This window comes from Botryllus schlosseri, chromosome 14 (genome assembly GCF_051294905.1).
Source record: "Botryllus schlosseri isolate E-star chromosome 14, Bs_hap1, whole genome shotgun sequence".
NCBI lineage: Eukaryota > Metazoa > Chordata > Ascidiacea > Stolidobranchia > Styelidae > Botryllus > Botryllus schlosseri.
The window spans coordinates 19,755,987-19,774,426 of record NC_137249.1 but is presented as its reverse complement, the minus strand read 5'-3'; the positions used below and the strand labels follow the sequence as shown (position 1 = coordinate 19,774,426).

The 18,440-nt window shown below is 39.8% G+C and overlaps 1 protein-coding gene across 1 annotated transcript in view; it reads right to left on the bottom strand.

The window, feature by feature from the left end:
* Positions 1-13,488, bottom strand: part of LOC145455789 (uncharacterized) — a 30,173-nt gene extending 16,685 nt beyond the window's left edge. Inside the window, exons 1-4 of the mRNA XM_080333807.1 lie at positions 12,768-13,488; positions 12,292-12,381; positions 12,122-12,228; positions 9,642-9,729 (exon numbers count right to left, since the gene is read on the bottom strand). Coding sequence (XP_080189933.1) covers positions 9,642-9,729; positions 12,122-12,228; positions 12,292-12,381; positions 12,768-12,827 — 345 coding nt within the window. The 5' untranslated portion in view covers positions 12,828-13,488. The remainder of the gene's footprint in view (positions 1-9,641; positions 9,730-12,121; positions 12,229-12,291; positions 12,382-12,767) is intronic.
* Between the last annotated feature and the right edge of the window lie 4,952 nt (positions 13,489-18,440).

Below are 18,440 nucleotides of genomic sequence, written 5' to 3'. Positions count from 1 at the left end.
CCTTCTACGTCAATAATACAAGCGTCATTCCAATGCATCGCTCGAATGTAAGGTTCGTCGGGTGTAAAATCCATGTCAAATAACACCAAAGTGTGCTTTCCGTGTTTTATTATTTCCACCGACGCTTCTTGTCTGTGTCGTAACACTATTGTGCGGGGAGTTGAAAAACGGCGGATTGTGAAACGGATTGACATGACCAACAGAATCGACGTCAATAGCCTTGTGACGATGTCTTTTCAAAATGATACCGATCTCTTGTGGCGATGACCGTTTCGAAATGTCACCGGACGAACTGAATCCTTACGATGATGTGTTTTATGATTGCGTGTGAAATCGCGAGGTAGTGTTCTATTGTGGTGTACGATTGCAGTCTTCATTCCACAGAAACACACCTTATTGGATCACAGTATCAGTCCGAGATTTACATAATCACTGTTCACGATATTTGTCTGGAGTCGTTATGTGGGAGTAGCGACATCCATGCATCGTGACTGAAAGACTGATCGCAATCATTTCGAGCACCACTTCGATAGTTCACCATGGTCAAACGCTGCAGCAGAAAACTTCGGTGTGGACAACACATTGATCGATGTATCCAATTGGTCTGGGTGGTCTGTCCGGAGATAGGGCCATGACTATCTTGTAATGTTACAACACGATAACACCATCGAGTAAATCAGTGAACGGTGTCGAAATATCGATGTAATAGCGCGGACTCAGAGTCATTGCAATGTGGCTTATTGGTATGACATTGTTATCGGGTGTGATGACATTCGATCTACATCAAAACTACCGGCTATGATAATGTCTGTGGATCGATGTTTGTATACCAACACATTGCATGCAATGTCACACACCTCCATTTACGCGTATACTGATGTGGGCAAACAAGCGCGACGTATGTCTGGATGGTATTTTTTCGTGGGAACACAGGGTGTAACATGTTTACTTTGAATATTGTTCATTGGTTTATCGATTCAGAGTTGATATCCGGATCCGGTTACATACTTATCAGGGTTTCCGATTTCAAACTGAATGTCGAGACATACATTGACCAATAAAGACACAATATAGTAAACGCGCGGGGGAAAACTCGACCTGGAATTGTTATCGCGATGGGTGACATAAATCCAACCGTTTTCCGAACACCGTTATCCACATACCAACCATCGTCAAGGAGGTGTTTTATTCAGACATTTTGACTCTGGAAAATCCAAAGCACGAACCCGGACATCACAGAACTATCGAAGCCTATTGTCCAATTTTCCAAAACATGCATTTCTGTGTACAAGAGCGCATTGCATGTGGGTAACCGACGATTTTGATGGGATGCACCAACACAAGTGAATATTTGATGAGACAAATGTATCGGAGTCGTTGTTGGTGTATATTTTGTCGCTGTTCGCTGTAAGAAAATACAAAAATATCAAATTGTCGGTGTGGTTGTCAGATTTCAAAATGAAAATGGTTTTGTTACTCTAGGAAAAGCTAGATGACCAAGAGAAAATGTATTGTTACACTGGGTAAACGCCAGATCCCCAAAGGAAAATGATATTTTTACTCAGGTAAACGACGGATCACCAAGTGAAAAAGGTTTGTAACCCAGGGAAAAATATATTTCCAAGCGAAAAAGGTTTGTTACCCAGGGAAAAAAATATATTTCCAAGTGAAAAAGGTTTGTTACCCAGGAAAAAATATATTTGCAAGTGAAAAAGGTTTGTTGCTCAGGGAAAAAGGTTTGTTACCCGGGGAAAAAATATATTTCCAAGTGAAAAAGGTTTGTTACCCAGAGAAAAAATATATTTCCAAGTGAAAAAGGTTTGTTAACCAGAGAAAAAATATATTCCCAAGTGAAAAAGGTTTGTTACTCAGAGAAAAAATATATTTCCAAGTGAAAAAGGTTTATTACCAAGAGAAAAAATATATTTCCAAGTGAAAAAGGTTTGTTACTCAGAGAAAAAATATATTTCCAAGTGAAAAAGGTTTGTTACCCAGAGAAAAAATATATTTCCAAGTGAAAAAGGTTTGTTACCAAGAGAAAAAATATATTTCCAAATGAAAAAGGTTTGTTATCCAGGGCAAAAATAGATTTCCAAGTGAAAAGGGGTTTGTTATTCAGGCCAAAAATAGATTTCCAAGTGAAAAGGGGATTGTTACACTGGGTAAACGATAAATCTCCAAAGGACAATGGTATTTTAGTTAGGTAACGGTGGACCTCCAAGTGAAAATGATAATTTTACACAGGTAAACGTCAGTTGTTCAAACCAGAATGATATTTTTACTTGGGTAGGTATCTTGTGTTCAACGCTGGTAGTGTGATTGGTCTTGTTAAACGTAGTTACCGAGTTGTACAATTATGAAGGGGCGGAAAATGAAATTGCTATTATGATCGTCAGAAGATTGTTGTATGTAGATTTGACAGTAACCCTATCATTCGCATATGACAAACACAATCATGCCCATTAACTAACTTGCTCGGTCTAGATCAATGCAAAAGAGATGATTCGTTTTTTGAAACCGTAGCGAAGACCACATGTAAATCGATGTGATAGACTTCTATCTCCTTACAGTCAGTCGTGTCGTGTCCATTTTAATACGGAGCCCACAGGTATGACATGCACACACTAACGCCGTGAACAGAAATCGATGCTTTTGATTAATAAAAATATTTCTTGACTACATCGGAATGTCTATGTTGTAGAAAGTAAATACTTTTATGGTGTTGTGTGTTTAATGAAAGCGATTGGTTACAAGTATGTGTTGGAGAAAGAAAATTTATTTTTCTGTATGTGACGAAATGAAAATAGATTCGTGGTTTTAATTGGATTGCGCTGTTTAATGTACGTTTCAACAGGTAGACTTGACACTGAACAACAATTCGACCCGCAAAGCATATTCGTTGTATGATTTGTCACTGGTGTGTAAAGGGTTAGGAATATTTTGAATGATAATATCTACTAGCTGTTTTGTTGTGAGAGCGATCATGTGATGACTCAGCACTTTTCGTTAGCAAAGTAGATTGATCTATGTGAAAGATGTAAGGACCGTGGCTAGAAACATATGTACTTTGTTGTTGGGGAACTGCTATGGTGTTGACATAACCCTCTGGGAGTGAGTATGCTTTTCTTTCACGAAAGTTTACGTGGCTCCGTTGTAATAAATTTGTGTTGACTAAACTCGAATGGATACTGCAATTGTGCTGGACTTACACATGGTATTCGCATACTGTACACATACAAACTTTTGTGTAAACAACTCTGATGTTTCTGTTAGTACTAGTTCTGTGTTGAACTATTTGATTATTAAGATACATGAACACCCATTCAGACAATAAAGGTCTTGTGATATCGAAACAGTTTGTAGAGTCTAACCAACCATTCTTTAGTTTCGTAATGCGAGAATATCGAGTAAAGTTTATTACTTAGTGCGATGTTAATATCCTTCGTACTTTTGTAAGAGTTGTGGGATAACATACAAAGTAACTAATTGACACAAACAAAATGGTGATATTGTGAAGATGATGCCGCAACAAGTGATATTTTGTATCGGGTGTTTGTACTTTAGGAATAGCGGAGTGTGCGATATTTTGGATATGTGTGCACGGTTGTTAACTACGGTTGTTCTTGGGTCTTGCGTTGAGTAAATCATAACTATGTCTAGAATTCAAACACATCCAAGTAAGTTCTTTAGTGACTATGATTACATCTACTTTGACGAGAGGAAATGGGAAAATTAAAATGGATACTACTGACGAACAAAAAGTGCAAAATGGTTTTATCAGATTTAGGTGTAGGATATCTTTTCGATTTCTTTACCAGAGTGTGTTTTACAAATATCTCTAGTACACCAACGTATAGGGTACAATTATCAAACGTCGTACAAATTGTTTATGCGACGGCAACGACTTTGGGTTACTTGGTTTCGATCCTTTTGTAAAAGATTGTCGGACAATGGGGTTATAATCTTCTGTAATGATCGAGGTACGTGATCAAGTTTCCAATCAATTAATAATCGGACATACGACTTTGGTTTAACGAATCATAATATTTCTAAAATGCTTGCTGGTATCATAAGACACAAATCGAAATTCATATCAATCAAGACCTTTGCATGCTCTGAGTTTTGTGATGGCGTTTATTTCACCTGATAGAAATGAACTTGTATCAATAGTAGCACGAAACGCATTTATCATTTTCGGTGTTATTGTTCACCCACTTCGACTGGTACTCGATGCCAAAAGTGATATTTTCTAATAACCTTTACCACAACATCGGGTCTAATTATCGTGAATAATTTAATAATCAAGTCGTGGTCGAGCATTACAAAATCTCATATATCAAATCAATGTGTCAATCCTTATGTTTACAGTATGATACCTTTCAATATAAAACCGGCGTTTGATTGTAAGAAATGAATTCTCAACTACGTTGGTCAGGCATTCAAATCCGGTATACTCAAATGTAATATGTTAATCTCAAACCACACACCGAGTAGTATTTACTTTGGTTTATAAAATATATCAAGTAGTAATTACTTTGTCTTGCAAAATAGTAACGACTTTTACAGTTGAAAAACAAAAGACGCGCCGTAGGGATATGAATACAACCGAACTTGCTATGGATTTTGGATTGTAGTGATTACTCGCGTAGTCTTGTCTACTTTTCGTAAGGATACTGTTGAGTTGGTTGGGTAAGTTACAAACGGATTGAATTGACAAGGTTTTTTGTATTTTACTCTTTTGTTTATGGGAAGATGCTAAAATGTTGAGACGTAATACTATTTCCGTTCACTCGATTACAACAAAAAATAACCTGATAGTTTGTTCAAGGTTTCGACAAATAGATTGAAATATTCCGATTTAACTCATCGCGTCGCAAGTCGATCGCGGTACGCACAAGTGGTTGTCAAGTTAGAAATATTTACAACAGGTGCTATTTCATTGATTGATTCTATTGTGTGTAGTAACACATTAAAATATCGCGATAGTATTTACTGAAACTCTATTTGATAAACGGAAAACTCAGTCGTGAATAGAGTTGTAAGTTTCAAGGATTGTTTCAAAGTATGATCTTGAAATGTGACTGGATCAAAGTTGGTAGTCATGCTTGTCAATATATTTCAATTCAGACTATGTCAAAGTCCGAATATTTCATTTTGGATTATCTGGATTTAACTTTAGTACATCCCGCGAATGGATTCCGATGCGGTACTATAACATTTTTGATAATAATGACTCAAGGATTTTCAATCAACAATACTGGAATTTTTTGGTAATGCTAGAGTTGCCAAATGATTAGTTGTGTGTTTTTGTTAAGTGTTTGATTTCAAGTTAATAAAGACAATAACTGTGTAATGCACATACTTGTGATTCTTGATTCTTGTAGAGTTATAGTTGGTATTGATTCTATAAGTGTAAAAACAGTGGCGTGGAATGTGCGAATAATTCGATGCGGCTGAAAGTCGGCGTCAGTAATCTTCGGGTTACGTTCGATTCAACAAAAACGCGGTAAGGGATTTGTCAAAGGATTAGAGTTGTATCGATTTAAAACATTCAGATACGAATCGACTTGATTTGTGTAGTGAGTTTCATTTCAAGTTGATAAACTAACACATTGATTGAATATTTTCATGGATCTTATCACGCAACTAAAGTCAGCCACTATTCTGGAGGCGTGAAACATATAGCGATCGCGGGCGAGTGACAAATTGTCGGTTTTCCAATCACCGCCTGCGACGGTTCTGTGACAAACTAATTACCAAAATATTACCTTGTAGGCGGGTATGCGGAATTGCTACGTCTGAAGTATTATCCGGTGAGTGGTCGTTGGATTTTAAAATTATATCACACCCTTTTGAATAAGCGTTCACTTCACAAAGGATTAGAGTTAGAGCGGAAATAAGTGACAATTTGTCGCTATTCAAGTTACCGCGGTCTGTTATTCGTTACTTGTTAAATCTTACCAGCGATATCAAGTACTGTGACAAACTGATTACTAAAATTTCACCGCGTGAGCGATCGGTATGGTTATGACACCAAGTCGTGAAAGATGGTTATGACCGAGACATTATCTTGTCAGCGATCGCGGGGTTTTGCAAACTATTTCACAGCTATTTGAAGTGTTAATTCGTGAGCGTTGTTATTGTTGATATTCGAATCGCCGTCTACGCCGGCTCTGTGGTAAACTAAATACCAAAATATTACCTCGCAAGTGATTCCTAGACTTGGCAAACTATTTCACACCTTTTTTGCTGAAAGTACGACATGCCGCCCGCAGTCTATACCGAAAGTACGAATCACGACCGCACCCATAAGAAATAAGACCCGCCGCCATAAGAAATAAGTGCCGCTCGCCAACCCGGGTTTCGTGTTGGAATAGTGTAATAATCGATAGTAGCGGCTGGACGAGAAATAATTCAGCGCACAGGTCATTCGAAATATAGGTCGCACTGCTTAATCCTCACGACAAACCACGTTTCCGTTTGCGCGGTTATTGTTGGCGACTCGTATTCAACACCGCGTGAGAGATGCCTGAAAGTACGAATCATCGCCGCGTCCATAAGAATAACGATATATCATTGTCGTACTCGCCGTAATTTGGAATATACACATTACCTAAGGACCAATCACATGACTATTTACTTGATACATATTCAACACGAAGTACGACATGCCAACAACGAAACCGCGTGCGAGCTATCCCTATGCTAAAAAGGGTTACCGTGCGACCACAAGACACAATAGCCGCATGCCACCGCCGCCATAAGACAAAAGAGCCGCTTGCCACCCCGGGTTTCCCAGCCGCATGCGACCACCGCCATAAGAAATAAGAGCCGCTTGCCACCGCACCCATAAGACGCAATAGCCGCATGCCACCGCACCCATAAGAAATAAGAGCCGCATGCCACCCCCGGTTTTCCAGCCGCATGCGACCGCGCCCATAAGCACCCCACCCACCTCACGACCGATCGACTATACTACTGTTCTGTAAAAACTGGTAGGCTACAAATCAATCTGTGATAGCGCAATTCATCGAAAATAGCTCAGAATTTATATTTATTGATATTAATCTAATATAACTGTAGCACTGATTCCGAAAATCTATATATTGATCGACTTCTCAATTAGGCGGTAAGATAAACGTTGCACTGCGCGCCTACATTTTAACGGAAGTAGGCTACTAGAAAGCTACTTATCAATGAAGAACGTGAATAGCGAAGCGTTGTTTGTAATTTGGATTTGTAATTGGAATGCCACTTCCAAGGCAGTTCATTTCTCGGCGTGGATCAAGATAATGTGTACCTGAGAACTAGATTTTCATATAGGCGCCCCATGTCTGCTATTCCCTTTGATCAACCAAACTTATCGTGCAATCCCAGATTACGCAGCGCGCGATGCCGGGTACATCGGATTCGCGAGGGATATTGGCCGCTGGCGTTACAGCAACTTGAATTTGAGGATTTTGTAAAGGGGTCGGAGTCCTTGACCCTGTATACGCCACCTCTCAAATACATGTTTATGCTGCCACGAGAATAATTAGTCTGGCCGTTAGGAAAATATACTAAGAAGTTGCTGCAATATCGATAAAATTTAGTTCAAAATTAAAAATATGTCAAAGAGCCATATATGGCCCGCGAGCCATAGGTTCCCGACCTATACTGTATATGCAACATTGAAAATAGGATTTACGAGCGTCAGTATATAGCAGTGGTTCTCAACCGGTGTACCGCGGCACACTAGTGTGCCATTTACGTCTCGCAAGTGTGCCGCGAACGATTTCTTCGAAAGGTTGAAATTATGAGCAAAATATTTCTAGTCTATAGCAAACGATCAATACTCTTAATCGAGCTGGATATGAAGTTTGTTCATTAGATCAATAAAAATTGATAGTATGCCCGCAATCAATATCCCCCTCGAATTCGCTTTACCCGGTAGATCGCGTGCCTTGAAGGCTGAATTCAGTTTTGCACAATACGTTAACTGATGTCACGCAGAGAAAAGCAGACATGGAGACGCCTCTATGACAAGCAGTTTATTAATCCTCACTGTCTCCCCAATCACCACCGAGAAATGACCTCCTTTGGAATTGACGTTCGCGTTTACAAATTCGAATTTCAATCATGGCAATCCGCATTGTGAATGATAAGTATCGTACCGACACTTCCGTTAAAATGTTGTAGGCTTGTAGCACAATGTCGTGTTACTGTCGACGAATATGATAATTGCGAAGTAAGGTTGATCAAATTATATCAGTTAACAAACCCCTTCGCTGCTGAGGTTATAATCTTGGTTTGTTGGAAGTATAATTGAACTGCGGGTGGCTGCCACTAGAACGATTGAGATATGGCTGTCCTTACGCGTGCTACGAGATCTGCGTAAAAATGCACTTTATATAGCTTGGTATAGCCTACACCCATTCGCCTCCGTATTCATTAGCGGCAATCGTGCTTGACCTTTTCGACCCAATGCGGCAGTGAGCAGATTTATTGTCAAACAAATCTTATGGAATCGTATCTACGGGCAACCCGAAGTTTTTGAGAAGTCGTATATCAAAATCACCCCCTTTACTTCCGTCTGAATACGGCCTGTTAGTTGTAATCACGAAGGAACGATATTCTGCCCCGAAGAAAACGACTTTCTATCACGGCTTAGTAAGCTATATGAGGGACGGTTTAGCTACAAAAGTTTACTTCTAGAATTATTAAAATGGAGAAGTTTATTCAGAAAAGGAAGTACAGAAACATTTTGGATTGACTGCAGAGGTGGTTAGGTCACATTAGTCGGCGTTACTACTGGGTGCTAATAGGTATACTGGTAGTTTGCAGGTGCAGCAAGCCAAAAAAGTTCAGAACCAATGTGATGGTGTGCCGCGAACTATTTTTCATTTCCAAAGGGTGCCGCGAGGTCAAAAAGGTTAAGAACCACTGGCATATGGCAATGCTCTGGCACAGCGATATATTAATTACGGTCTTTCGGCAGTCGGTCCTTGACTTCGCATCCAATCTGAAGGCCTGATTCAAGGATTTGGGAGATCGGGTTCACCACAAAGTTAATATCCGGTTGGTAAAATGTGTTGTTAGTTATGCTTTACAGACAACGAAAGTCGGTACTTTTGTACGGGCCATTTTTGAGAAATTTACAAATATTCTACTACTAGCTGTAACTAGGTATATATATCCCTCGCCGGAACATTAATTTAGTCTTTATACAAATGGCTTTGTCTATACGTATAGCCTGCATAGACTATACTATTCCAGTCAATATGCCTAACGTTGCTTACATTGAATTATATTCTCATTAGCCAATAGTATTAACATTGAGTAAGCTATATACCTTGAGCAGTATTCTCCCCGACATAAATAACCCGCAACATATATCATCTTCACGGTTTTGAAATGGCTTGTGAAAAAATCGCCTATATGAATTAACTTCTGCATCCAATCATTAACTATAACGACTTGAACCATGAAGTATTTGGTGACATTAAATTGACTCGCAATCTGAAAATTCAAAGTGACTTCACTTGACCCGCGACTTGACTTGGAAATTATGAAATTACTTAGCTGAAATCGAGTCAAATTTTGCATGGATTCAAAATGACTAGCGACCAGAAGACTTCATCCGAAAAATGTTGTGAACTTACCAGACCAACAGCGCGAATGTACCTAACCCAAGCATTTCTCTCTTCTACAGTTTTCACGCGTAGCTTGGCTTCTTTGACTCGCTGCGAACTGTAAATGTATTAGCAATGGTGGCATTGAGTTAATGATGACAAATATGAAGATGAACTATACAGTTAGTCGTGAGATGAAGTCATAAAATGTCAGACCATTTGGTTTATAGATGTTCCAAATACATAGCTGGCTTCAAAGTTATCAACAAACAAGCAATGTACAAGATGTTTGCAGAGGCAGGGTATAATATGGAATGAAATGGAACGGAAAATTTCCATACTCCATACCCGCCTGAATCGTTTCATACTATACTTACAATTATCCCATATCATATTAGATACTTTTTCCATGCTTTCGCAGTTGCTCCACCTCTCACATAATATTCTATTTTTGATGTGGAAAATTTTTCGTCGTTTATTTTATAATTATTTTGGATAAAATTTTTCAGTTAAGCATCCCTGATGCATCAATTCTAGCCCCAATTTCTTTGTGTCATATATCAGCGATTTAGATTTCCTAATCCGCGAAGACGGTACGTAAAATAGCCTATATACGGGATTATTTGTAGGGATGGTGCGAACCCGAACGTTTTTGAAAGGTTCTGTGTGAACGCGAACGCGAACCTTATGACGTCACGTTACGTCATAATGCCAATTCCAACGCTACATTTCAGGCCACATAAGCCACAGTGATTAATTGAGTACTTGCTGACGTTTTAAACGTCACCAATGTATCAACTGGAGCAATCAAATGCTATAATAAAATCAGTATTTTCCGTCGCTTTGTCAACAATTTCGACGAGGTCTTACAGGGGAACATAAGCTTACGCCTTTACGGTCTAGGCCAGGCCGGGCAATATATTCGGCGTCTGACTTGCTACACTGGTATTGAGCGCAGTGTAAAACGGGTTTCGATACTTGCAACCGATATCACACCATTAAAGTTACACAGTAGCCAACACTCCAATCGCACGAATTTGGTTTTTATGATACAATAAATGGATCCCGTACGCATGCTAGATTCTTTTACATTAGACAACGATGTAATATTTCTGTCAATTCCACTGATTGTTTGAAAAAGCATCATTCGCTGACTTCCCACATGTAGTGTATTTCGTTCTTGCTGTTGTGTTATTGCGGGTCTAGCTTACAGTAGAGAGTCACTAAATTTCCACAAACGGAAAGCTAAATAGTTCGAGCGAACTTTTGTAACAAAGCAAGTAAAGTATTTGATATTGGCATGGTGCATGCTCGTTTAGTGTTGATTTTTGTATGCTTCCAGCGCCATGCATAGAGTGGCTCGAATTTGAAATGCAAAGAATTTCAACCAAAGACGTTATAATGACATGAAAAATTGTAGTACATGAAAAAAGTTCACAGTGCAGAACCTACCAAGGTTCGTTTGTGAGCGTGAACCTCTAAATTTCTGAGGTTCAGACACAGCTCGCGAACGTGAACCTCAGGTTCACACCATCCCTAATTATTTGAGAATCACGACAAAAGCTCAGGACATGTAAAACTACAGTGTGGTAACGCACTATAACCAGTAATGTGGAGATATCGTCTACTAAATTACATAAAACAGAGGTATTGTGCCATTAGAATATATCTTGGAATAAAATTTTACATCGCTAAAATCATTATGGGTTTTGCGACAGCAGATCAAATGTCCTATCCCTCCGCCAATGTATGAGTCATAATTATTACCTAGCTTTATTAGTCAGCATCAGGGTGTCCATTCTTTTATCAGAGATAACCAGATTTAATGAAGTTACAATGCGTGTTGGAGACCGGCATGGCGTAACGTCGCTCGTAGACCAGCTACATATCTTTGAATTACAATGATGCTTATGTCAAATAGATATTGCGTGATGATCATCCGAGCAAGGCACAGGAAATGACTTCCAAGCTCAACAAATTGATATAAATATTATTGTAAATGCTACATTCACTGAGTCTACGATTTGAAAACTTCTCTCGGTAGTTTACTGATTGGAAGTTACGATAAGCGAATTGTAAGCTGTTACGCGACAGTGGTCGAATATCATTCGTTTTGATGATATTCAGATTGGAAAAATCATCATCAATAATATTATTTTCCTTCATACGCGAGTTGCACAACTTCCCAGTCCTCAAATAAATGCCGACACGCGACATGGGTAGGCGGGTGGGTGAGTCTGAGTCAATTTGAAGTATGAACATCGACTCGTCAGTCAACTATTTTCTGAGGCAAGTATGGAAAAACAGTTCCATGCCATACTTGTACATTTCCATATTCCATACCGAAATTCCATTCCAGATCATTCCATACTTACATACCATACCCTACACAGAGGTACCAGAAGCCTTCACTTTATTTCATGGTGCATTGAACTGCAGTATTTGTAAGGGAAGCCAACCACATATTCCATATGTCCTATCTGTGTACATGAATGATGAATATTCCATACCTGTCAAACTTTAATATGATCACATACATCGGATGTCCTATTCCGTGTCTCCTATCACATTGGGTCTGCACTGATGCCAGATAACAGAGTTCGAGGGAGCTTTGGTACTGTATAGAGTTAAAACTATAAGTACTGATAGTTCCGGAAAAATAATTTTGCGTAACACTCACGAATTTACCCGATCCAGCTGCTTTCGTTTCATCTTGATAGAAATTTAGTATTTTCCCAGCGCGTAACTGACCATAGTAGATTACATAGCCCTAAAATGGACATTAAGTAACAGGTTTTCCAGCAATGTCGAATCTCATACAAAGTTACTGTGGAAGAACCGCCCATGGTGAATTATAGGTGTCTTAAACCCGCATCGCCTAGAACTGGGTATGCTATTTTAAATGGTGAGATATAAAAATAGGTTTGAACTGATGGGACAAATGAGATTATTAGTAACATTATTGTATTGTATGTACAGAAGAAAATAATTAGTCGTCAGACAAATTGCATTGCTAGTATACGCCTCATTCAAAACAGCATTGTTGATACCGACTATAAAGGACTATTAAAAGATTTTTTAAACACTCTACCTACAGGGCCAGATCTCGGTTGCTTATGTCCGTGATTCCTGGTTAGTATGGATAAAAAATCTTACATCGTTTTCCTTGACGTGTATCCATCCTTGATGATAAACTCTTGGGGATCTGATGCTCATTTTGCGATGCTAAACTCCACAGTAAATACAGTCCAGATCTGCGCACACACAAGTACCATCTAATGCTGTTACTTTTACAAATAATGTAAATAGAAAACACAAGGACGACAGTGGTAAGATCGAATAGTAAGCGTTCTGCGTGTCCCAAGGAATAACGACTGCGCACTCACACAACATAAATGTCCTTGGTCCATGCAGAGGTGTTTCACTAACCGCTGGCTAATTACGCACATTCTCCTTTGCTGCAAAGCGAAACTGGTGCCGTCTCGTAAAATCCATTCAGGCTTGCGACAATGGCAAACAATATTTGACGAGATATGCCAACAAAAAACACAAAAAAAGAGAAACACGAGAGTCTCTGACCCTCATTCCGGGCTAAATACACAGTTATCTAAACATACTATCCTCACTCCACAAATAAGTTTTACGTTGCACATCAAAATCATGCCATTGTATGCGGCTATATCGAAAATAGTACAGCATTAGCTGGGCGGTACATGCGTTCAACAAACAATGCTGATTCGCAATTATCAGTGGTGTCGAACGTGTTCCGTGGCGAAAACCTTGAGAATCTGATGGTTTGTGAGCAAATAGAAACCTGGTGTGATCACAAAATGCATTCCCAAATATAAGTAAGCGACAAAATATCCAACCTCAAAATCGTAAATTCTTGAGCACACCATCATAAGTTTTACATAAATCGAGTACATATAACAGGATCCTAAACGTTTCGGATCAACTCCCAAAAGCTAGAAAACACGGCATGATTTTGAAATTCAACCAACTGCAAAATAACAATAGTTTTGGCGTAGTGTCCTACATGAAACCATGTACACTATGGTTTTAGTCACTTTCTCGTTAATATATGTATATAGGCAGGGGCGTATCCAGAGCGCGAAAAAGGGGGGGGGGGGTTTGCGTTACGAATTTGGCTATTATGACGTCATCATAGAGAAGATTCTGAAAGAACTAGAAATGAAGTTGAACGAACCAGCAAACATTATAAATCACAAAGAAGACCAAAACGAAATAATGACGATAGCACTGACAATATACAAAAAGATCATATTGAACCTCAAATGGAGTCTTGACGTCGAAAATGAATACCTGAAAAAAAGCAAAAAGAAAGAAGAAGAAATCATCAAAAAGATCTTGCGAAAAATATCCGTACGACTGCGAACCATCTCGCTATGGAAAGACGACCAGAGAATCAAAAGGATTCTGAACAAGCTGAAAGAACACTGCAACGACGGGACCCGTGGAGATGATGGAGCAGACGAAAATGATGATGCCTGAAAGGACGAAGGTGAAGATGACGAACGTAAGAAGACAAACGAAAGAAGACATGTGAACTTGAGATTGAAATTGTGTAAAAGTTTGTTAAATGTAATATACCCTTTAAACGCACTACACCCTTTGAAATTATCCTCTTTACTGTATTGAAATTCAAATTATAAGTATTAAAATCAGAATGATCGCGATCATTCCCCCTCAAAATTATGACGTCATCAACGCGATCACTCGTCTCCACGCCATGGCGAATATCAACGATATACGATAATCTATAGTTTGATAATAAAAAGAGATTTGCGGTGAGTGGGAGATGCACGAACACGATGCAGACATTGCCTGAAAATCGCGTTTTTTTATGGTATGATTAAAAGAAATTCGTAAATGCTCGCATTTAGTCATGGGCCTGCAAACGCCGCCCGTCTCCAAGCGCCTACTTCCGGCCAGAGATATGCGACTTTGTTAGGTTTTGACGACATTATGCGCACGCCCGGTAGTATCGCAGCGGACGAACAAGCGCGGAATAGGGCGGTAGCATAAACGAGGGCGATCGCCAGAGGTGTGGTGTGAACAGTGTACGTCGTACACGAATGTGTGCTTTTCGATGGCTTTACCAGCCGTACGGCTGAGCGTGTAGTACGCGCTAAGATAATTAGGCCTTAATTGCAAGCACGCAAGTCAGTCAATTATTACAGAGTACACACTGGGATAATGACTTGATCGACAGAGAAATTTGTCAGCCGATATAATTAGGTTAACTTTACTACTAGGCCTACTCAATTCTCCCGTTCAGCGGCAACATAGGCCTGTATTTCAACTACAGCAAGCCACCTAACAATCGGGAACGTGGATTGCTAGGCTTGTATTTTGAATGTGACTGTCAATCGTAGGCCATTTCTCGCCGATAATCGCGAAGACAATGTGGATTTGAGAACAGCATTGTCGTACCGGTGCCGCCGTGTCTGCGTCTCGCTGATCAATCAACACGCCGTGCAATTCTTAATTAGGATTTCAAGGCGAGCAGGTGCAGCGAATTCGCGGGCGCTGTTGATTGCCGACAACTTCGTCTTGGCAATTACGTATCGCGTCGACCAATTAGATTAGATTTTCCAATAATGCGTCTCTCATTTTAGCAAGGCGAGAGAGAAATCGAGGGAAGAAAGTTGAGAACGTCTGCAACTGCCACAGCTGAAATGTAGCTGAACAAGGGCAGAATTCGTACGGAATTTGCGAAATATGATGACTTATTTTAACCTTTCGACTAATTCGGCGCATAATTCCAATATTTTGTAGGGGTTATAGACCCCCTAAATAACATTAGGACACCATATTCGCCTTCTCATATGAAAAAACGGATATGTTAAACTAATAAATTAGCAAATATTAGTGGCTATATTTGAGATCAATTTTTTGAATTTTGAAAAGGGGGGTCCGACCCACTAACCCCCCCTGGATACGCCGCTGTATGTAGGCTACCTCAATACTGCAACATTTGTTTGGGACGAGCCTAAAATCACAACGCTGTCCCTGCAATGACCTCGGATGAAATCAGGCACCACAATCGTATCCAAAATGCACACTAAATGCCCTGTCTCCTGTCTGGCGCGCATTGAGAAATTGTTTCGGAGTGGCACCAAATTGTTCCGTTGCCATCATACATACATATTGCCATTCACCCTTCCGTACAAACTGCAGAAACCATCACCAAGAAACTCATCAAATTCGACCGAATGACCGTCTCGTAAATACTCGTGGACTTTTTGTTTAACACTTGGGTGTGGCGAATCATCACATTAACTTACACATCTGAGATATTTGAGCCGTCGAAGGCAGACCGCAGTCAAAATCAGTCTTGTTTTGCCTGGGGTTCGACTGTGATATCACATGAAATATAAAGTACGTCGCTGAGAAACGAATTTGCAAGATTAAATAGCAACCTGAACTTGGCGCGGTTTTCTTTCTCAATATGGAGCGTATATAGAATAGTCAGCATTCACTCATACAGACTGCAATATGGTGGTAATAGCGTTATGTAAAAACACCTTTAGCATAAACACTTGCGCGTTGAAACAACATTCAATCATACGGTTATCTCATCACCACGCTGAAAAGACAGTATTATATAGCAGTACGTGAAATCGACTCATTACCTCTAATAATCAAACCCTTAACACAGCCTACAGTAGCTATAAGATACACTGAATTGTGTAAATAACGCATGCAAACCAGACAACCAATAAACTGTTGCTTCGATACCGACGCTTCACTGTTTGCAGCATTGTAAATTCCTTTCGAGGTTATTATTGGTCTTCTAGGATTGGTCAATCGTCATCTTACCTCGCCGTTCTAACTATTCGACATCACTACCCTTTCATTGTCCGGTGCAGGCATCGAAAATAGTCGCTAGTCGCTTGAGATGGCATGAATGAATCGCATCACAATACAGCTGAGAACTCGGGGCATACCAAGGTTAAAATTTAATTTATGATATGATTGTGTTCCGGACTTTATTACCGTCATCGCGGAACAAACGTTAGACACAAGTCATACATCGTACCAGGAAGTAGAAAACACCTATAAAGTTTCACCGTCGTTACATCGATATTTATTTGGGATGATCAAACATTGTCATACACATTTGTAAAAATACCAGTGTTTATGCAACACAGCATAATATCCCGTTCAAGCGCGAATAGTTACCGTCAGGCCATCGCCTATAAAACGTTACAATATAACACGGCTGCTATCTAGCAGACTGATCTTATTATCTTCGATATAACCAAGTCTGCTATTCCATATCAACATCGCCTGCTAAGTGAACTGATAAAGCGCTTTATTCCCTCGCGTAAGGTAATTGTGCAATACGGTCACTGTGATTAAAGTGGACGTAAATGATATAGTGACGCTAAATTCAATTCCATTTAGCAGGACGGTTTCGTTCATCGTTAGTTCACCTGGCCTAAGAACGATTCAAGCAGTTCAAAGTGCTTCATCACCTCGACTTTGTGTGAACGTTGACTTCATGAGTAATGACAAGCGAGGCTAAAGTCATATGGTAGGAAATCAGGCTTACATATATATCGCACAGTATTATCTAGATCAGATCACCGACCCCCTCAAGTTATAGTTCAAATTTAGCTCAATTTTCACGCAACCGTCACCTGTCTTGTGAAAATATTAATTGTAAACTATTGTAAACTCCAATACTTGCGACTTTCTTTCGCGGACCCCGGTTGATACCCTCTGATCTAGATTCTAGAGCAGAGGTCTCAAACTCAAACGGGCTCGCGGGCCAATTTCTTAGTTTTGATGACGCCGCGGGCCGCACCACCAATAATAGGGATATTCAACGCAGAATTCCAAGTAGTTTTTAGTCGTTACGCACTGTAGTCGCAAGGTCTGCGAAGTGAGTTGGTGAGTCTTGGCAGATGTGTCAAACATTAGAGGGAGCATTGATCATGACATCGTCAAATTGTCGGGTTATAATATTGCAGCTAGTGTACCTTTGACGTGCCACAATTTTATGTATAATATTTTAAAATCTACTGAATATTGATCTGATATCAGAGCATTGGAGCGGTGTAGCCTAATCCGGGTTTTGATATAGTCGTGATAAGTAGGGTATTGTTATTGTCATTGCCAAAGTCAAATTAAATCAGCGTCAGATTTTTCCGTCGATTGTTATTGGAACATAGCAATAACAACTTGGATATAATCATTATTGAGCCATAGTAATAGCATTGTTTCTTAACCTTAGCGATCGTACCCCTCGTGCTTCCAATAAAATTTCTTGTAGCCCCTGTTCATTTTCAACACAATTTCTGACTGTACGTATAAAAATTAGAAAGCCACTACACGTAAAATCGCGCGTAGCGCGAAGACCATTTTCCAGTTGAGTAAATTGGTCAATAAAATATTCCCCAGCATATAGGCCTAATTCCACAATGCATCTCGTACCCCGTGATGTGGTGCTCCGTACCCCGAAGGGGTCTACGGGCCCTGGTTAAGAATAGAAATTTCCAATCGCCGATGAATTCATTGGTGTTACGGCTGTGGAGCGTACTACTACCTTACTCGCCACCGATAATAACATGGATAAAGAGATCAGACAACACCTAGCATGTAACCAACTATACGTCACGGGGGTCACATAATGCCAATGGATGCCATACTGACCTGATTAGATAACTATATATATTTACCCTACGCAACGCAAGCTACCAACTTTTGATATATTGCTATTCCTCATGACAGTTTCATAGATTGTTACGTCCGCAGAATTGCCAAGTCACCGTTCCGAATCGCAAGTCCTTCTCCGATTTT